This window comes from Phaenicophaeus curvirostris, chromosome 2 (assembly GCF_032191515.1).
Source record: "Phaenicophaeus curvirostris isolate KB17595 chromosome 2, BPBGC_Pcur_1.0, whole genome shotgun sequence".
Taxonomy (NCBI): domain Eukaryota; kingdom Metazoa; phylum Chordata; class Aves; order Cuculiformes; family Cuculidae; genus Phaenicophaeus; species Phaenicophaeus curvirostris.
The window spans coordinates 17,043,749-17,066,412 of record NC_091393.1 but is presented as its reverse complement, the minus strand read 5'-3'; the positions used below and the strand labels follow the sequence as shown (position 1 = coordinate 17,066,412).

Genomic DNA, 22,664 nt, shown 5'->3' with positions numbered 1-22,664 from the left:
TAGTTATAACTTCTCCACTGCATTTCAGTAAAGCCTTTGACCTGGACAGGAGCACACTCTCCTGGGTGGAAAACTAGTTGGGACAGCCGGGCCCAATGAGTTGTGGTAAATGGAGTTAACTCCAGCTAGAGGCCAGTTACAAGTGGTGTCCCCAGGGCTCAGTGCTGGGTCCATCCCTGTTCAGTATCTTTATCAATGACCTGGATAAAGGCATTGAGTGCACCCTTAGCAAGTTTGCGGGTGACACTAAGCTGGGTTGATGTGTGGATCTGCTGGAGGGTAGGGAGGCTCTGCAAAGGGATCAGAACAGGCTGGACCACAGGGCAGAGTCCAATGGCATGAGGTTTAACAAGGCCAAATGCCGGGTCCTGCACTTGGGGCACAACAACCCTGTGCAGCTACAGACTAGGAGAAGTCTAGCTAGGAATCTGCCTGGAGGAGAAGGACCTGAGGGTGTTGATTGACAGTGACTGAACATGAGCCAGCAGTGGCCCAGGTGGCCAAGAAGGCCAATGGCATCTTGGCTTGTGTCAGAAACGGCGTGACCAGCAGGTCCAGGGAGGTTATCCTCCCTCTGTACTCGGCACTGGTGAGACCGCTCCTCGAATCCTGTTTTCAGTTCTGCGCCCCTCACCACAAGAAGGATGTTGAGGCTCTGGAGAGAGTCCAGAGAAGAGCAATGAAGCTGGTGAAGGGGCTGGAGAACAGGCCTTATGAGGAGCAGCTGAGAGAGCTGGGGTTGTTTAGCCTGGAGAAGAGGAGGCTGAGGGGATACCTCATTGCTCTCTACAATTACCTGAAAGGAGGTTGTAGAGAGGAGGGTGCTGGCATCTTCTTCCAAGTGACAGGGGACAGGACAAGGAGGAATGGCCTCAAGCTCTTCTAGGGGAGGTTCAGACTGGACATCAGAAAGAAATTTTTCACAGAAGGGGTTATTGAGCACTGGAACAGGCTGCCCAGGGAGGTGGTTGAGTCACCATCCCTGAAAGTGTTTAAAATACGGGTGGACAAGGTGCTCAGGGGCATGATTTAGTGGCAGATAGGGATGGTTGGACTCAGTGATCTCAGAGGTCTTTTCCAACCTGGTGATTCTATGATTCTATGATTCTATGATTCTATGATTCTATGTTTCTATGATTTGATCCCTCTACAAAACCATTTCATTCTTTGTTCCTTTAAAACACATAGGTTGTTACAATGTTCCTTTTGAATAATTAGAATTTTACAAATTTTTATAATCTTGCTAAAGGAATTATTGTGAAGGATTCTAAACTGCTTTGTTATAAATATTATTTTGTCTACCACAAATCTTTTATCTTACTAGTTTGACATAGCAGATAAAGAGAACTGAATGAATGTGATACCTCACAGAATTTCCTCCTAGCTGGAATGCAGTGCAAAGGTAAAGGCAGCATAAGTGGCTTCACATTTTAAAAAAAATCTCTTGACATTTTGCTTTCTTGTATAAGCAATGAATAGAAGCAAATGTCAAAATATTAGCTGAGTGGAGAAGTTGGCTTTACCTATTGTTCTCCTTCCCATTCTCTAGTCAATCTTCCATATAAATATGTGGGTCACAACATCTTCTCTCTGACTGTGGGTACTGTTGCTTTTTCCTTTCAACTTCCATAAATTATCTAATTAGGTACCATGTCAGTAGCCATGATATACAATGAACTAATGGTCAGACAGAGATGCAAAGTATCCCAAGGAAATGCCTCCTTTGATTTCCTCAGTGTGCACATGCATCCATTGCTATACAATCTTTCAACTGTGTGAAAATTGCTGAAATTTCATTAATATCATTAGAAACCCACAATGACTCAGTGTTTTCCTTCTCGTGTAGTTAGAGGGACTCAATTTGTTTTTAGCCATGTTTTCCATAAAATAGAGATGTCTATCAGGAATTTCCTTCTTCCACCTGAAATTTCATCCTGTAGATTAGGCAGCTTCATTGCCAGTACAGGGATCTCTACATGAAGTGAAGAAGATTGATGGCCTTTGAAACAACCCATGACTAATGCATTAAAGGAATTACAAATTAATATCATGACCATAATAGGAATTAATGTGATTCATGATGCTATGGTATTGTAAGTTTGTACTGACTGTGTTGTACGTGAACTAAGGCCATGTCAGTTGCCCAAATTGGAGGATCTGTTTTTGACTCGGTCACTCTACATTCATTCTCAGTTACAGAGGTTGACATGATCTGATTCAGAGATATAAAGCAATATCCTCTGCCTTCTATCTGCTGATAACATTACTTTGCAATGCATAAACCATCCAAGGTTCTTTCTACCTCCACTTGTTTTTCTAGTGTGACAATGTGTGTTTTGATTCCAAGACTACAGGGGAAGAGTACATATTTCAGGGAAAAAAAAAAAAAAATCAGGTTTTCAATTAAATGAAACTGTAAAAATTGGTAAATCACATGCATACACATATGTATCCCATTAACAACTTTCAGATGCATTTACATAGATCTTTACAAATTTGCCTGTCTGTGTGTATATGTCTATACGTTACCTGAACACTACTTGATTCAAAAGCCTTTGTTCTCCCTTCTTCATAGGCACACATGGAGACACACATACACAGAGGCTTATGCTTTCTACTTGGGTTCAGTGTCAGGTTCCTGTACTGTATCTGGCTGGGATGGAGTTTGTTTTCTTCACAGGAGCCTGCATGTTGCTGTGGTTCAGATCTCTGACTGAAAGAGTGTACATACTGATGTTTTAGCTGTTGCTGAGCGGTGCTTACGCAGCATCAAGACCTTCTTTGTATCTCAGCTGCCCCACCAGTGAGTAAGCTGGGGGGTAGGGAAGGTTCTGGAAGGAGACACAGATGAGACAGCTGACACCAACTGACCAAAGGGATATCCCATACGGTTTGACAACATGCTCAGCATGGTCTTTCAAAAGTAGATGTTGCTTGGAGACTGGCCTGGCAACAGTCTGCTGGTGGGAGGTGGTGAGTGATTGCCTTTGCATCACTTGGTGCAGGGTTTTTTTCCTTCACTTATTAAACTTATTATCTCGACCCACAAGTTTTTCTCACTTTTGCTTCTCTGGTTCTCTCCCTCATCTTTCTGGGGGAGTGGGTGAGTGACTGGGTGGGTGCTAAGCTACTGGCCGAGGTCAGCCCACCACAGTTGCTCAAACCCACCACATGTTTTCTTGGATAAAAGAACAAATCCAAAGTGTTCTACATGCCTCTGTAGGTGGGCATGACCCCAAGCATTGGCATGAAGTCATCCCTACTCTGAAAGCATTAACACGCCTCCTGGCCACAATTTTGTCCCACACAAATTAGCATTAGCCCAGTCAATTCTCTGAGTTCAGGATAGTTAGAATTGGCAAGAGAACAGTGACAGCAGCCTGTTTGGATACGGTCACCTTATTCTGGAGTACAAAAAATTTACTAATAAAGATATTTGCTGTATCATTCCAGTTGGCTGCAGGATGACTGAATGCTTTCTAACTGATTTCGTTTGCAAGTACAAATAGATGTTGTTATAACATATCTTCAAAATTTTACTCTATTATATTTTTTTTGAAAAAAAACCCCAAACCCCTGAAGTTATGTGATATGAGAAGAGTGTGGATGACCACAGTAATGGAGTAATCTCCCTTTCCTGGATTGTTTCTATTTTGGCCTTAAACTACTTCTCTCAAAAGTGGTCGTTTCTCACTGTTTCCATACTGCTAATTCTGAAAGACAGTCTTTTGAGGAAAACTAGACATACTTGAAACTGAGAATGCTCTTAGAGGCAAAATCACCATTTTCGTGTTATCATGATTTTTATAAAAATACTTATAAGACATCTGTATATAACAATTGAAAAATAAACATAAAAAGAATAAAGGCAAGTGTCATGGCAATCAGAATTACAAAGCTGCTTCATTGGTTTCAGTCAATCATGTGAAGGGATGGAACTCTTAGTTATGCAGAGAAGGAATATTTGCTGACACCAGTATCCCAGACAAGAAGATGGACTGCTTTCCTATGGCAGGATTATAATCACAGTCATACTAAATGAAAGGCAACTGCAGACTTTGTTGTTGAACTTCTCATTCTAGTCATCGTTTTGATTGCTGTGGAAACTCCCTAAAATTACAGCAATGCTATTGTTAGCAAATGAGATCAAAATTTAAAACAGAGCAAACATGATTTGATTTAAGAGTACAGATACTGAAGTGATAATCACATTTTCCTAAAAGAAAAAAACTGTTTGACAAGTTCTTACCTATGTGGCATTGAGGGAGGGGAAAAAAAAAAAAAAGAATTATTTTCTATCTACCTAGTGAGGGCTTTTCCTGCTAAATTTTCCATAGGGACATCAGTTTGCACTGGCTGCACTTGGATCATCCAACAGGAATTGAAGGCTCACATTATCTCTCAGTATCCATTGTTACCCTCTTATATTATGCCATCTCTTTACAGAACCTCCTTCAATTCCTTGTCTTTGTCAGTACCTGGACTCCTCCTCCTCTTTTTCTCAGAACTCCATAGGGAGCTCCCTCTCTACTGTGCTCTGAACTACTCTTTTCTTTAGCTGCAGTCATTGCTGACTCATGTGTAACCCTTGTGCTTAGCTCAGCCACCCCTTCATTATCAATCCTGGCGCATTGCTCCTAGCTGCTCTCACATCCCCCACAGAGAACTTTTAAATAAATTAAAGTTAGGAAGACTCAGGACCCTTGGAACACTAGCATGGATTGCCCATCACTCTAATTGACTGTTGGCTCTTGTATCCTTCATTATTTTCCAAAAAGGTATAGCTATTTGTATGTTAATGCAACCAAATGTTGCTACTTGCAACAACCCAAAGAAAGATCTAAAAATCTGGGTATCTTTATGTAATAATTTGAAATGAACATACCGCACATTGTTGTATGTTACAGCCAAACAGCTTTTGCTTCATTGTTAATGCAATTGTCTCATTACTATATATCTCTTCAAACCTGCCAAGAGCATTCATCTTCATATGAGAGAGCACACTGCACATTCTGTATTTTAAAATTAAACCAATATGGTATTTTCAGAGTCTAAAAACAATTCCTGAGAAACAACTGTCCTGAAAACCAGTGTAATAACATCAGTAAAGCCTGTTTATTTCTCCATAATCTCCACCTTAGTTTGCATAGTTCCTAAGTATATACAATTGTTTCTGACATACCAGTATAACCACTCTGACAGCCAGCATGCATTCTCTTTTTTTCTTATGAGCCACAGCCAGTTGCATAGATTTTTCAGGCCAAACTGCATTTTCATCAATATCAATCCAGTCCCGTATGTTCACACTGCACCTGCAGTTCTGCTTCTATAATACTGTCACCCTCAACAATGTGCAAGAACATAGGAACTTCAATATTTTAATGGTTTTCTGAGGCCAAGTTGATTTTGCTTGCCCACTAATTAAAAAACCAAATCTATATATTATTCATAAATCTACATTTTATCTGTCCTTAAATAAGAAAACTTTCAGACCTGGTAATGCAAAACCTCAAAAAGCTAATTTTCTAGAGTAGTTTTTCAAGACAGCATGAACTTCAAGTTAATTTTTTTAATTGTCATTCCTCAATAGCTCAGTAGTGAAGAAATTATTTTAACAGACCATGCCAGTGATATTCACTTATTTTTTGCCTGAGCTGAGCATGATCACTTTACACTCAAAAGGACTGATTTTTCAAGAAAAAATAAACCCAAAACAAAAAAAATCCCCAGCCCCCTCCCAAATCGAACTACCCCCTCTCCAATAAAAAAACAAATCCCCAAACAAACACAAGAAAATGAAGATAAATAGGAAAAGGGTTTCTGTTGCACAGTGAAACATCACTATTACAACACAGGGATAGTAATTTGGGATTAATTAGTCAAGAATATGTTGGAAAACTTGTGTTTAAATTGGTCTTATGCTTCAGAGTTGTAAAGAGTTTCTAATTTTCTTTTATGTCAGCCTCAAAACCTGCTGTTCTGAGCTTCATAAACTTCACAACACATTCACGTGAAGACATAGTTAAAATAATAAGTTATTTTCTCCTGACAGAGTTGACATTTACCTTGTTTAAAGTGTTTAACATCAAAGTCAACACAATAAATTCATGATGTGATGTAGGCCATATTCATTTACCAGAAAAATATTCATCCAGTACTTTGTAAACATTTAAAACGCTTAGGATAAGAAACAACATCAGAAGCCTCTGCTCATGCACCTTTCATCCCTGATTCTATAGGTGTCAGCACCCAATATAAAGCCCACTTAAATTAATGGGAGTCTTTCCACTGACTTTTGAATTAATCCTGTAAACAATTACGGGATCCAATTCCTTCATTTCTTGCCTGCCCAGAAAAAATATACATGTTTGCAGCACAAAGGCAAAAAGGAAAGAGCTTCCCCTGCCAGCTTTTGTAATCGAAGAAATTAAATTGCCTCTGAGTAACCTGTTCTATGATACAGCTTCTGCTGTACTCATTTGCTTGCATAAAACCTAGCAATAACAATCCAAACCAGGAGGAAGACTAAAATGAGTACGAGCCTATGGAAACTGTATGATAACTATCTTCCAACTGGTTTTCAATTTACAGTAGGCATGCCACCACAAAAACAATTCTGACTGAACACATTACAAACCTGCACGCTGCACTGACAATCTCCAGAAAATGCTATAAACAACATGGAATGAATCTTACTGTCTCATATGTTAGTAATAGCTGAGCATATTAGGAATTATCCAGCTGGACTTCTTGCCACTAACCCAACTAGTAACCAAAATGAGCCACAAATATTTCTATAGCCCTGAGACAAATTAACACAATGTGGCTTGCAACCATTACAAGCAAAGCCCTCCAGGGAAGGAGGAGGAGAGTTGTGTGCAAGCTGACTGTCAGGCAGGGTTCCTGGCCAAGGTTCTAATTCAGTCTGTGTGTGGGCCTGGGCTGGAAGAGCCTCACACTTCACATTTAACTTATAGAATGATGCATGTGCATTCTAAGGTCTGGAGAAGAATAATAACTAGCAGAGGAATTAGTTTGGATAAAATCCAGCAGTTCTCTATGGATAGAATTGAGGGATGCCAAAGTACAGCTATATGGTATCAAATTTAAATTCAGACATTATTGATGTGAGTGATAGAGGTGACAGCTATCAAAGGGGAACTTTGAAGAAAAGTAATTACAAAGGGCAGAAGCTAAAAAGCAGGCTCCATGTTATTTTAGTAGATCATATATGAATAACATTTCTATTGCTGGACTGTGCATCTGGGATTATATGGGAGACATTCTGACTGATCTTCATGTGACAGTAAAGATTGCAAATGCTTCACTCACAAAGAAGTAATTTTCAGAAGTACCTTTGAGGGAAATATGGAAAAAGAGGAGCAGGAATTGGATCTCATGGTGTAGCATCTAGAAAAACTTTAGGTAAAAATAAGATGGCAGATATTTAAAGCATTTCTGGGCAATATAAATGCAGAGAAAACTTACATTTTTAAGCATAAGTTTTCTTTCCATCACACTTAATGCATTGCACTAGAATCATTGGAGTTATACTGTCAGATAACAAGGCAGGCTTCAGTAGAGAAGACAAGATACGATAGGCAAACAAACTTTAAATCAAAATAGCTGAATACATCATACTGCACTCTGAGTCTGAGCACATGTAATGACCCCAAAGTTTAGCAAGTGTTGTGACAATTTGAACATGATACTAAAAATAAACCCAAAACTTGATGCTGAAAATTTCTTTCTGTGGCATTTTGGTGCTGTTGATGATACAGCTGCCCTTTGTAAGATTGTAGTTGTAAGCTAAATCAAAGGAACTACAGAAAAAACTGGGAGATTTACAGTTACCTTAAAAGATATATATCAGAACATAGAAAGGCATCTTGCTTCCTGTACGCAAACAAAACTGATCAAGTAGAAAAATAAAAATTTGAGTGTCCTCAGTTATCGCTCATTATCTTTGAGGGGGAGATCACATAACTACTCAAAATCCACTGCTGTTGCACTAAAGAATTAGCTTGCTCTGAAAGTCCAAGTAATGGCTACCATTCACATTGTGTTGTACCACATATAGAATACTGCAGTATAATAATTAATTGCGCATATCTATTCACATAAATGCTCATTAAGTCAAATGCTATTTTGGGTTATCATGTCACATATCAGAACACAATGTAATGAAGTTAAACCACCTGAGACTTCAACTTTTAAGGACACCAGAGAAGACTTCTAGAAGATTTAAAAGTTTGTCTATAAGTTAATTAAAGAGTTTCATAGCTCTTGGTTTATTATATGAAAAACATTGTTTTAGTACACTTTTTTCCACTGTAGTGCTATTTTTCAATATGAGTATCGGATTTCCTAAATTATTTGCTTGAACAAGTGGTTTTAGCAGTACTTGAGCTGGAAAAAGAAAAATCATGGGATTTTTTAAGTGAAATGGTACATTCAAAGTTTATATTGCCAGTAATATTAATGATCCTGGAAGAGAAACCTGAAAGTCCACAGCTATGATTTCTCAGGCATTTAAGATATTATCAGTTTCAAATATGTTTGCAACTGAAGAGACAGCCTTACTTGCCATATATTTTTGTCATACAAAATCCATTCCCCTTCCAGAAAAACACTGCTGAGATGCAAGCCCTTACTTCTTTGTCCCATAGACTCCGAAAGTCCATCTACTATTTCTTGGCAGTTTACTCTAGAGATTAGTTTTTAGTCTAAAATTCAGTATTATCTTGATGCCCAGATGGAGATCCACGAGCAGTGGTGTCCCTCATGAATCACAGAATCATAGAATCATAGAATAACCAGGTTGGAAGAGACCCACCGGATCATCGAGTCCGACCATTCCTATCAAACACTAAACCATGTCCCTTAGCACCTCGTCCACCCGCCCCTTAAACACCTCGAGGGAAGGTGACTCAACCACCTCCCTGGGCAGCCTGTTCCAGTGCCCAATGACCCTTTCTGTGAAACAGTTTTTCCTAATGTCCAGCCTAAATCTCCCCTGGCGGAGATTCTGAACTCCCTTTCAGGCAATTGTAGAGAACAATGACGTCTCCCCTCAGCCTCGTCTTTTCCAGGCTAAACAATCCCAGCTCTCTCAGCCATTCCTCATAAGGCCTGTTCTCCAGCCCCTTCACCAGCTTCATTGCTCTTCTCTGGACTCGCTCCAGAGCCTCAACATCCTTCTTGTGGTGAGGGGGCCAGAACCAAACACAGGATTCGAGAAGCGGTCTCACCAGTGCCGAGTACAGAGGGAGAATAACCTCCCTGGACCTGGTGGTCACGCCGTTTCTGATCCAAGCCAAGATGCCATTGGCCTTCTTGGCCACCTGGGCCACTGCTGGCTCATGTTCAGTCGCTGTCAACCAACACCCCCAGGTCCCTCTCCTCCAGGCAGCTTTCTAGGCAGACTTCTCCTAGTCTGTAGCACTGCACAGGGTTGTTGTGCCCCAAGTGCATGGATTCATACTGGGGCCAGTGTTGTTTTATTTCTTCGTTGATGATATAGGCAGCGAGATCGAGTGCACCCTCAGCAAGTTTGCAGATGACACCAAGCTGAGTGGTGCAGTTGCTACACCGGAAGGATGGGATGTCATCCAGAGGGACCTGGACAGGCTGGAGAAGTGGGGCTGTGAGAACCTCATGAGCTTCAACAAGGCCAAGTGCAAGGTCCTACAACTGGGTCAGGGCAATCCCCAATTCCAGTACACAATGGGGAATGACATGACTGAGAGCTGCCCTGCAGAGAAGGGCTTGGGGGTGTTTATTGATGAGAAGCTCAACATGAGCTGGCAATGTGTGCTAACAGCCCAGAAGGCCAACTGTATCCTGGGCTGCATCAAAAGAAGCATGGCCAGCAGATCAAGGGAGGTGGTTTGGCCTGTCTACTCTGCTGTCATGAGACCTCACCTGGAGTACTGTGTCCAGTTATGGAATCCTCAATATAAGAGAGATGTGAAACTGTTGGAAGGAGTCCAGAGAAGGGCTACAAGTATGATCAGAGGGATGGAGGACCTCTTCTATGAGGGCAGGCTGAGAGAGTTGAGGTTGTTAATCCTCGAGAAGAGAAGGCTCTGGGGGGACATTATAGTGACCTTCCAGTACCTGAGGGGGTCTACAAGAAAGCTGGGGAGGGACTTTATACAAGGGCGTGGAGTGATAGGGCAAGTGGGAGCAGCTATAAATAGGAGGAGGGAAGATTTAGACTATACATTAAGAAAAAATTCTTTGCAATGAGGGTGGTGAGGCACTGGAACAGATTTCCCAGGGGAGTTGTGGATGCCTCCTCCCTGGAGGTGTTCAAGGCCAGGTTGGATGGGGCCTTGGGCAGCCTGATCTAGTGGGATGTCCCTGCCCATTGCAGGGGGGTTGGAACTAGATAATCTTTAAGTTCCCTTCCAACCCCAAACATTCTATGATTCTATGATTCCATGTTTATCTGACTGGTATACTGTATCCCTGTATTCTGACAGTCTGCCATTATTGAGACAAAGATACTGTATTGTGCAAATCAGTTTTAAATAAATAGTAATATAAAAGCTAATAAGGAATGATAAGCAAGTGTATCTTTTAATTGTTATTTTTAATTTAAGAAAAAGGAAAAGATAGAGTGTTTTATACTTAAAGAACTGAGAGTCACAAAAACCCAATAAAATATACTAGTTTTGTCACAGAATTACATTTCTGCTCTTTGTTACAACCTTCACTTTTTCTTTTTTGTTTATTCTTTGTTTCAGGTATTCTTTATTGTAATCTTTAAGTGTTCTTTATTTGTGTATTCAGTGCATGGTCAGAACTTTGTAAGAATAAAATTATCACCCATTTAATTTATTTCCTTAGATTTATCTCCTCAGAGCTAAATCAAGGGCAAGATCTTTTTTTTTTAATCTCCAAGAAATTTTATTACTTAAATGATTTTCTACTAGCTTTCATTTCTACTTCGTGACATAACCCTGCTGAGTGAATTTTAGCCCCATTCAATTTGCTGTCACCAATGCAGATTTCATTTTCCATGTTCATTTTCCAGTAGCTTTGATTTGTATTCTATGTATCAGAACCTGGAGACAGTCAAGTAGTTTGTAGAAGAAAAAAGAACCTGTTTCAGGGCAGGAAAACAAATCAGATGTACTTGCTTAACTCTATTTGTCTCTGTGTGGAAGATCTATTCACACTGCTATCATAAAATAGTTCTATTAAAAAAAACCCACAACAAGAAAAAAAAAACAACCCCAACATGCTCAAAAATAATTATAAATTATTATTTTGAACTGTCATTTATGACCTATGTTTCGTTGGTCAGAAGAACTGATAAATATTCTCTATGTTATTCATCACTGTTACATTAACAATATTAATCGCTGGAACAGGTAGTTTTGAATTGCACTGTTTTTTATGACTTCTCAGCTGTGCTTCAGTATTCTCATTCAGAGTGGGTGTCTTACAAGAGTGAAAGAAGGAAATAATTTGATACCTGATGTAAGCTCTGCTTTCAGAAGTATATTGTTTATTAAAAAGGGATGGATGGTCTTACTTAGATATTCAAGGTAGCTGAACACTTGAGGCTCAATTAGAGCTCATTAAATTGTGCATTTTGAGGACAGAAAAGCTCCCTTCCCCCACTTGTAATTGGAATTAAATATGGGGAGCTGAGAATAATAGCAATGGGAGGAAGAGGAGGTTAAAGTAACGGGGTTGAGTTAATTTCAGAAGCTTGAAGGAATAGTGAATAAATTAGGCTGTTAAAATTCATTTTATTGCAAGTTGACAGGTGCTCAGTACAGGTAATTAATTCAGTGAGTTTTAATAAACAAGAATTAGAAACAAATAAGAAACATATCCTCCCAAAGCCATGAGGAAGATGTGTAGCAGTATCTCTTGATGCAGAGAGGTTGACACACTGAAGCTTTCTGTGAGTGATGGGCCATTAGGTATTAGTGATGATGATGCTGCATCAAGGTAAGGGGAGGTGGTAGTCCTTTAGCAAGGGAGAAGAGAAGATAAGAGAAGAGGGAGAAGGAGAGATTTGGAGTAGTCCTTCACATAGTGAGAAAGAAAAATATACTAATAAAGTATTTGCTAAAATCATGGCTCCCTGGCTTGTGATAATCAATTTAATAACAGCCTTTGATGAATATTAATTTTTGCTTGGTTTTGGAAATAGACTTCCCAAATATAGCACTTCCTAGACAGCATTGTTTGTTTATTTGTCTATCGAAGGGGGAAAATACAGAAGTACATAAAAGCCAGATTTCCAGGGAGCATTGGTCAACCATACTGAGCTCACAGCTATACCAGAGAGAGGGGAGTTTTATTTGCCAGCACAAATTCTGTCAGCACAATCCCGTAGTGGTTGTTAGGTGATGTTTAGAGGCTGTTTTGCATCTTTCTGATGGTGTATGATACAAATACATGGTTGTATCAGTGGCACAGACTTGACATCCGTGTTCATTAATGACCCCTGTCTGCCATTCAGTACAGTTAGATATAATCAGCAGTCATATACTCCAGCCAGAACACAGAACGCTTCTAATAAAACTTGCTTCTGTCTTCTTATTTTATAATTAACATGATCATTAAGATTTCCATCACAGTTCTTTCTTTCACAACAACCATGTCCATATTTGTATTAGATTATCATTATCTATCTTACTTTCAACGCAGCCGATAAATTATGAACTAAATCCTACAGTGTACACTCAGTCAGTCATAAAAGTTAGTAATGATTTCACCAAAAAGATCAGGATTTGTTTGTATTTGCATTATCTATAAGGGAAAGAGTATATTCTCATTTTTTCAGCATAATATTGTTTCATCTATGTGGTTTCCCTCTAAGAGATTCTCTACTATTTCTCCAAAGTAGTTTTATTGTCTAATTCTCATTCCAATAGAACATCCTAGCTTTTACAAAAACATTTATAGGAAAGCAAATTAAAGTTGCATATTGGGAATTCATGACGTCTGAGCCAGCTAGTAAAAGAAAGAGCATTTCCATATGTTCTATTATATTTGTTGTGTGTTTCACTGCACAGCTTTCCTTTTAAATAAGTATTTATTTTCCATATACAGGAAATATTGCTATCAGTCAGGCTTTAACAGGACAGATTTCATGATTTCACATACTTAGGGACATCTAAACATTAGAATTAATGAAAAAATCTAGGATGGAATGGTAGATCTGCCATCTTTTTTCCAGTTTACGTTCTCGGCTTTTTAAAAATAAACAACAGTTCTCTTGCATATAATTATGTAGAACCCCTTTCCCCTAGATTTAAACAGACAATTTGACCCAGGATTAGAAAGCAAGGTATTTGTCACATTTGTAAACTCACAGCAGGAAATCAATAAGTTTTGTCTCAAGTCCATAACTTTTTGAAAGTTCAGAGGTTGATATCAGCTGTCAGCTATATATTTGACATAACTGTTGGAGTGAACCAGCACAACTGATTTCGGATAAGAATCTAGGAAAATGAACACAATAGAAAATTCAAACCAAAAGGACATCAATGTAATTGGGAATATAAAATGAACTAAAAAGCATGTGCAGTGTCATATCCTTCCAAAATTTTTGTAGATATCAGCCTTGATTCAAGAATATATGCAAGCAACTATATATAAGTAGTTACTTGCATATATTCTCCCTAAACAGTTTACCAAATTTGAATTTTTGTAAAAAAAATTAACTAGTATTTTTTACATGTGTGTAGGGTAGTTATTAGACGTGTGTGCTGCACAAAGAAAGAGTCATAAAATAATACAGACATTTCTCAGCTACAATCATGCATTGTTAATACTGGATGTGTGAAATGGAGTAGTAAGCTTTGTATAGTTTTGACACTCCAAATTGTGATAAGGATATTCTCAGTGTTACTGATGTGGTTCTGGTACTGCGGTACAATACACACTACATTTTATAGCCTGCAACCTGCATTATAAGCAACAAAGTGGAGGGTTGATCACCATTTATGCCAAGAAGTATATTTGTATTAGCTACAATGTCAAGTTTAATTAAGGTCTACAGTGAAAAAAACAAGCCAATTGCATGTGCTCAAAATACTTCTCAGATGACAAATGACTGGCACCCAAAAAAACAATACCCAGGGTAATTGTTAAGGTTATGATAGTTAAAGCTGACTAAAAAGATCTCAGGAACTATATTACAATAGGTTAATGTTCAATAAGATTTAAATTTTTTTTAAAATCAAATAAATCAAACAAATCTATTGCCTTTAATTCAGATTTACAGTCAGGGTCTTTCTGCATAGAGGAAAAAGAAAATATATGGCAGTTAGGAGCATTAGGAGCATTTTCCCCATGTATTTTCTGTATTCAGCTCTGAAAGATTTCATAAGCAGTTATGTTTATAACTTGCTTACCATAATGGCTTTATGATGATCTCTGGTCCAAGTAGATTTGTTGAGAAAAACCTGGTGACATGATTTATTTAGTGTGTTTTGTCCCTGCTCTGCACACTCAATGTTTGGGAAAACACTCAAAATCTCTTCTGCCTCAGCCCTATCAACATGTTTCTTTCTTTCTCTCTTGCAACCACAACCTAAAAGGCAAGTTGATACTAAGAATAAAGGTCAAGATGATAGAATATGACAACTCTTTGAATTGAAAAGAGAAATGAGTGTCCCTAAGTATTCAGCATGAGCTTCTCTTTGCTCCCTGCAGGGCATCTGCACCACAACCACCGCATTTTTACACTTCTTCTTCTTAGCTTCATTCTGTTGGGTTTTGACAGAAGCGTGGCAGTCATATATGGCTGTTACTGGAAAAATTAGGACACGACTTATCAGGAAACGCTTCCTGTGCCTTGGATGGGGTAAGTCCATAAATTTGTTTCCTTAGAATCATTGGAATGAAATGTTTAATGCAGTGACAATGTCAACAATATAATAATTTTCTTCAGTAAACCTGGATTATAGAAGACAGTATGGTACTAAAAAGAAAACTAGGTTAGGAGCCTTTCCACTTTATCTAAAGATCAAACTATGCTGATGTATATTTTAATATTCTTTTATAAATATGTTTTAACAACATTTTAGGAGATTTTCAGCAAAGTAGTGTAAGAAATCAAAATAAAACAAGAAAAAACATTCACTGAATATTCATGAAACCTCTTCCTATTTCACTTTAAGACCTGTCAGTTGTACCAGTAATTTAGCTACATCAAAGTGGTACACCGTGGGCTGAAACAGTGTTCTCCTCCCTGCCAGTGCTTCAGAAAAACAAATCCTGCAGTAGCACTGTGCTTCATTAAATGATTCATTCCATGTAAAATTGGACATTTTGCAGTAGCTTGCCCTGTCATTTTTTGTCCGGGCAGAAAAGCAATATTTTGCTCAGCACCTAGTAGTTACTACTGGTTTTGGGTTTTTTTCAGGTTTACCAGCATTGGTGGTTGCAATATCAATAGGCTTCACCAAGACAAAAGGATATGGAACAGCCCACTAGTAAGTCAATCTGAAATGATAAATTATGTTTTTAATTAACATGACTGTTATACCCATCAGGAATTACACAGCTTAGACTAAAGGCCCTACAGGTATCCAGTTACACATAGAACTACCCTAAGAGTCACTGAGAAGTCCACGAAAGAACAAGAAGAAAACCATATGCTAGTCTTGGACTGAGCTCAGCAAAGTGCTGGGGAGCCTGGATTTCTTGTGAGGAGCTGAAGCAGCAGGCCTTTTGGAAACGCTGAGATTCAGGTCCACTTAGCCACCTAAGACTTATATGCATTTATCAAAGAGAGCATTAAATATTGTGGTTAGCTTTTGCCAACCTCTAAACCTGTCTAAAAATGTACTGGCAAGAGTTTCTTTGGCACCCAGCTTTCTGCCCATCTAGCATGTACTTCAGTTTTGATGCCCCTGAGCTGCTTGGAGACAAAGCCTCACAGGAATCTTAAAACAGTTCTCCCATCCATCCCTTCTCTCCTGGAGTGCTTGATCCAACCCTTTTCCTGGATGAGGCTGTACTTGAGATACACAGTGAGCAGGAGATATGTGTACCTTATTTACATTTTATAAATACATTTGGCTGGTTATAGTGCGTATTTAACACCGTGGAAAATTCACTCCTTTGCAAGACTGCCCTTCAGTTGTCTCCTGTTGAAGAAGGAGCTTGGATTAAGCTTCCCTCCTATCAGCAGACTGCTCTAATCACTGAGATGTTATGTATGTGAGAGTGCTTTTCCTGCAGTCATCCTGTTAGGAGCTCCTCTCACGTTGCCTGAGAAATTAAGTATGCATCTGGACAGAAAGAGAGGAAATATTACTCTGTAGCCTGGTAATGAGAGCATTCATCAGAGATGAGGATGAGTTAGGTCAAGTCCTTGCTTCAATGAATATTTAATTATTCTCCTTTGCATCATCACTGAGTGAGATCAGGATTCCCCCTCCCTGCCCTGTCTCTTGGCACATAGCATGGGAGGCTTCAAGCCCTTGCTCCAGCTCTGGGTGCACAAGGATTCAAACCCAAATCTCCTCCTGAATATCAGCTCTAACCACTGAGCTGTTTAGTTTTGAATTGTGACAATGGGTGTCTTGCATTTTTTTAATGAGAACTAGCTTACCTCACTGAAGTGCTTAACTATGGGACAGCACTAGCAATCATCAGCAAAACAACAGTCATAACTATTTTGAGGGATAGTTATTGAGGAATTGTTCCTCTGACATTTTTTCTAACTAATATAAGCTCATCTTGCTGGCTTTTTTTATTACTTAGTCCTTGAACAGAACTGGCATATCTTTTAGGCTGCGAGAATTACATATCACAGGATTACAATGTCCAGATGTGTAGCTCTGTCCCTTGTAGGATCTATCCCATTGCATTTATTCTACTGAAATTATTCATGTATGACTACTTGCTTTAGTTAGTGTTGCTTCCTGCTTCCTACTTCCTCTGTGGGCTGAATGCATTTTTAAAAGAGGATATACTGAAATATTCAGACAAAGCAACAAATCATTCATTAAGGGCAACCTGGAAAGTGAAAAAGAGCAGGTCTCTGTATATGAACAGCTCTTCTCCCAGGATCCAAATTCAGCTGACATGGTACCGTTGGACAAAAGCACTAAAGGTCGTATACATGGTACAAACAGAACCATAATGCATCTTATTTGCAAATACTTTCTCTTGGTATTTGATATCAGAATTACGTATGGAAAACAAGGAATGCAAGGAATGGATGTCCTACTCTAGAAGCCAGCAAAGAATTGTGTCCCATAGCAACTGCTGGGCAGTGTAAAAATAGAGCTCCTGTCCTGCTCCTTCTCCAATAACTGAAGCATTTGTGTAAGTTTTTTAACTGATTACACTATATTTGGCCTGTTTGGCTGCAGTCAATTGCACACATGGTGCCATCAGAAATGAGCCCTGTTGCAATATATTCCTGCTGTAAGATGTTATTTTTGAAAATGACAGTTTCAAATGGGGAAAATTAAGAGTGAAAATGAAGGAATTTATGCCAGTCCCATAATCCCACACATAAAGAGACTGATGGAAAGGGAGAAGACCCAAGGATTTTTGAAGCAGATCTCAGTTTTACATGGTATATGACTCATGGGGCTGGCTTGAATTGTTCACATTCAAAGAAGTTCTGTGATCAAGAGTCCCTGATTTCTATCATTTTCTTTTAGTCATAATTATTAGAGAATTACATTACTGCACATTTAAAACTACATATGAAAAATATTTCATGCAGACTCTTATACTGATATAGATCAAGCATGAGAAGACATATCTATAAAATAATATAATTCAACAATGACAAATTTTTAGGTATTTCAGGATATCTGAAAAACATTTGTGTATCTGAAAGCTTGATTGTTTTTTCCAACTATTTGTGTGAGTTCAAGAAAGTACTGTTCAGACAATCAGAGCTGTGAAATCACCACTACTAGAAGCTATAATTAGTAAACCTGAGTGACCTACTCATTGACCTACATACTGACCAGTGCAGAAAACTTCCAGAAATTTGTTACATTGGAAAAAAAAGAAATTCTGACATAGTGCTGCTCTCCTAAGAGCAGAAACCATTCTCCTGGAGAGCATGAAACAACTCACAAAATGTACAGGACACAGGAGCAAGTCTACAGATACTTCATCACTCAGCAGTATTTTGTGACCATGTAGCATAGTCCTATAAAACCATCAGTGGATCCTCTTAATACTATTCGTATGACTTTCTGCTATGTGGAGATCAGGGAGAAAGAAGTCAGAGTAAGAAAATAAAATAAAAAACAACTATAAAGCATAGAAAATTCTATCAGAGCAAAGAAAATGAAGAGAGGAAGGAAAAAAAATAGTTAAACATTTACAATGTCCTTATGGTTTAAGAAGGTGCCTGAGAATCTGTTGTCAGAAAGTCTTCAACAGAAATAACTGGAAAAAAAGCATATTTCACAGTTATCAACTGGCAGATATCGAATACATTGCAATAATCACATCACACACTATTGAAAATCTAGATTATTGGAAATTTAAATTGTGTAAAGAGAAAAGGACAACTTCTATATTTTTTCCAACTCATCCTCTAAGTGGAAGTTGCTTATTTAAACAGCTCTTTGACTTCAGGGCATTGGAAAGGGTGGGAACAATTGTCCCTTGATCTTAAAGATTTTTGTGGTAGAAAGCTTTTTTTATTTAAAAGAAAACTTGTTGACCATTTTGTTCAGCACAGGTAACTGAAAGTATGTTTCAACTACAATATGTCAAATTTTTTTATTAACAGTAAACATGAAAATTTTAATTGCATGTCTTAATTATGCAGAATGGTGTCTTCACTAAGTTTAAAAGTTCATATTGGTAGGGAATGCACTGTAAATACATGCCTTCCTCTCAGAAGCCCATGTTCTCAGTCTCTTACAATTAATAAGCTAACTTTCGGAAAAACAGCAGAAAATTTTGAAAGCATTTTTCTTTGACATTACAGAAATAAATTGAATATTATTGGGGTTCTTTTTGAGGCAGAATAGCCTGCATGTATGACTCTTTTGTCAGTGAAGCTATTTGCATCAATTTATCATTCCAGAAACTGGCACAGTGATGCAATTGGGCTCATGTACCAGGATTCATGAGCCTTCATTACAAGGAAACACTTTTATTCTTTGCAGTTAGAATTCCAGCAGTAAGAGACTATTAGTATTATGATGTGCTGGCATTTAATTTTCTTGGTTTTCAAAATTACAAAAACAGTACTTGAAAATAAAGAAAATACATGATTCTGATGTGAATGTTTCTGGGTGCAAGATCCAAGTAAATTATTTGAATGCATATACTTGAGTTTTCTTATATGTAGGTGTGATCATGCATTGAAATAAACATGCGGTTCTTTGAATGTCTAATCACTAGGAAAATAGCACAGCTGCGTTTACTTTAGTGTGTGAAGCTCCTCATCTTTTGCAGATATGGCAAGCTTTGCATCATGGTGTATCAAATATTTATAATTTGATTCTGTAAGTGCCCTGTGTTGGAAATCTGATGGTTTTCAGTGAAAGCCCTGATGCAGTATGAAAAACTCTACAAGAAACCTACAGAAAATACAGATTTCAGATGTTTTAAAATATGCATTTAAATAGTTTGCTTACAGAGTATTCCAGAGAATACAGACAGTTGGATCATATATGATTTTACTTTAATGGGAATATTGTCTGTAAGACCTTGTTCTAATAGCAATTGCTAAATTACACAATAGAAGATATGTAGAAACCTATTTTTTTCTGAAATGCTAACTTACAAGTACTTGATCTTTCACTGCTTTAGGTATAGAACTGTCAGACCCTGTAATCTGTAAATATTTCCAGATACCTACCTGGCAAGTCCTGTTCATTATACGTGGTTAGAGAGGATTCAATACAGATTTGCAAACTTATTTTCTACTGTGCTCATAATACATTTTAGGCATTTCAGTACATGTATAATTCACATTAAACCTTTTGAAACATTAACAACTGCTAAAGGAAATAACTTTCAACTTCCAACATCATCATATCAGCAAAGTAATTCTATTTATGTGCATATGAATCTCTGTATGTAGGGTTGAACATGCATGGGAAGAATCTCATGCTGTAGTAATTATTAATGCTTTCTTAGCAATGTGTTATACTTATTTTTAATTTGTGTTAGTTCTTCTCTCCTGTTCTTTCTAGCTGTTGGCTGTCTCTTGAAGGAGGGCTACTTTATGCTTTTGTTGGACCTGCAGCTGCTGTTGTCTTGGTAAACATTAATATAATTTCCATTCTTTTCACATTAAATGATAGAATGTACTTTTTAAATTATAAATGCGTAGCTATACAGTAGCATTACATTTTGCTGTAAATACTGAGCTCAGTATTGTTTAACATATCTTCAGTATTTTGAATGCATGATTCATTTAATTGTATTGCTTCTTTATACCATATATCTCTCCATGTTCACACAGAAAGCTGTGAAAAATTAATACACTGATTAATGACACAGAAAACTCGTTACAGGCATCACTGAGATTATCAGTAGCATCTACACAATTGTCACTGCCTTGTGAAGTTCAGTGACAGTCTGATAGTGCTGTTTGGCAGCATATTGCTGCGCCAGCAAAAGCAACTTGAGGAGTGGAACGAGCCTACAAGTTCTCCAAGGCTACTCCTTTTGCAGGCAAAGAAAAATATCACCGTATCTGGGAAATGTTACTCATTTGTGTATTAGTCTTTGATGTCTCTGGAAATGCATGTAGGTGTAGGATTCACTTTGCCTAATTGTAGACATCCACAATGTAGAATTCTGCATCTAAGCTAGTTTTTCCAGCTATATTCCTTTGTCAGTGGAGCAAAATATGCACTTTTGGGACTCAAACCATCAGAAGTATTTCAGGTGCCTGCTTTAGGGTAAGAAAAATTGCACCCTACATGTGCCATCAGCTATCAGTCACCTGCTCTGCATTCTGTATGGATTTTTTACAATAATTTGTTTAGCATTTTTCCCTCACAGATTTTGAATCTAATTCTTCTTTCCACTCCACCAATTTTATACTAGAATAGCTCTATCAACGCTGCTTATTTCTGATTTTCCCTTGCAAAGGAATCTGTCTTAGCAGTCATCAAAGATACAGCCATTTAGCTACATAGATTTTCCTGAAATGGATGTTTACTACTCCCTTCGAGTTTGTCTCATCATTGCCTGGAGTCAAGCCAGGATCCTTTTGTACAATGCACAGTCCCTGTCATGATAGAGGAGCCAAGGATGTTTACAAAAAGCCAGTCATAATTTTCACATGGAACTGTATGTTCTCTGTGTAATTGGCAAGCTTTGTTCAGAGATGTTTGAAGTTCACAGTTGCAGCTTGCCCTACCATTAGCTAGTAGTTCTGGAAGGAGCTGTTCTATGCAGCCACTTAAGCCTAAGTGAATGAGGCAAAAGAATTATATAACATTAGCTGAAAAATGTAAATGCTGAAAATAAAGTGATAATAAGAAAAGCTGGAAAAGAGTTGTGGGGACAGACTGGCAACAATTAGATATTTTGGCAAAGGTCTTGAAAAATCTGTCTGAAAGGAAAAAAAGGATTACCCTTTTCTAATTAAGAAAAAATAAGCAACATTTATTTAATAGATTCAGAACTTGGTATTACCTCTTTGCATGCCATGCAGAGACAGGTCCATAGAGTTCAGTTCAATAATACGAATACATAATAACAGTCATTAAGTTGTCCATTAAATGCCATTAGTATGTCCATGGAGTGCCAAAATCTGACTGCTGAAACACTTGAATTTTTTTTAGGTTAGGTCTTCAACCCATGTATGTGATCATAACACCATTTACTTTAATGGAACTAAACAGACTTACCACAGGCATTCATCTCGACTACAAAAGAAAAGAAACTGCAGTCAAACAAGGCTTGAGACTGGCATTTTGCTGAAAGACAAAGACAATGACTAATGTGCAGGAGGATATGGAAATCCACAGGCTGGTTCTTTATAAGTAGGAACACCCATATGGGCCTTAAATGCTTAAAAAAGAACAGAGTTACAGTCATCGTGTGCTCTGACTAGCTCTTCCCTGTGCCCACAACTCAAATGCAGTGCTGTTCCTGGAATAGAATGTATCATTGCAATTAAAACTGGGGAAATATTATAGCTCTGCTTACTCAAGCTTCTGGCCACCATACATGTACACATATAACTTGATACTAGGCATAATTCAAATTTCAGAAATGAGCCTCTGGTAGTGTGTGTACATGGAGAATGCACGCTTTTGGTGTGCTCTGGGACAGTTTTGCACAATTTCTAATGAAATACACAGAAATGCAACTAGAGGCATTTTTCAGACCTGTAAAAGCATTTTTCTGAAGTAACAGGACAAAGTATTTTCTTTCAAGCACCAAAAAATCAACTATTTGTTTTCTGTTCAACAGGTCAACATGGTGATTGGCATTTTGGTATTTAATAAACTTGTTTCCAGAGATGGAATCCTAGATAAAAAGCTCAAACACAGAGCGGGGTAAGCAACAATTGGGTTATTAAAATTGTATCACCAATTTTCAATTACAGATATTCACAAAAAGTTCTTTTGATTGTGCTTTGACCTTTTATATCAGTTTAACAGTGTGTCTAACAGATTCCATCCATCTCAAAAGCTGCTGTTGCATTACCCTGAGGGAATGCAACTAAA

The 22,664-nt window shown here is 38.1% G+C and overlaps 1 protein-coding gene across 7 annotated transcripts in view; it reads left to right on the top strand.

The window, feature by feature from the left end:
- The window catches only part of ADGRB3 (adhesion G protein-coupled receptor B3), a 458,941-nt gene that overhangs the window by 401,525 nt on the left and 34,752 nt on the right, over positions 1–22,664 (top strand). For all 7 annotated transcript variants that reach the window (XM_069851423.1, XM_069851419.1, XM_069851421.1 and 4 more), the window contains 4 exons: positions 14,689–14,839; positions 15,401–15,470; positions 20,169–20,235; positions 22,408–22,493. In XM_069851423.1, the coding sequence (XP_069707524.1) occupies positions 14,689–14,839; positions 15,401–15,470; positions 20,169–20,235; positions 22,408–22,493 (374 nt within the window). The remainder of the gene's footprint in view (positions 1–14,688; positions 14,840–15,400; positions 15,471–20,168; positions 20,236–22,407; positions 22,494–22,664) is intronic.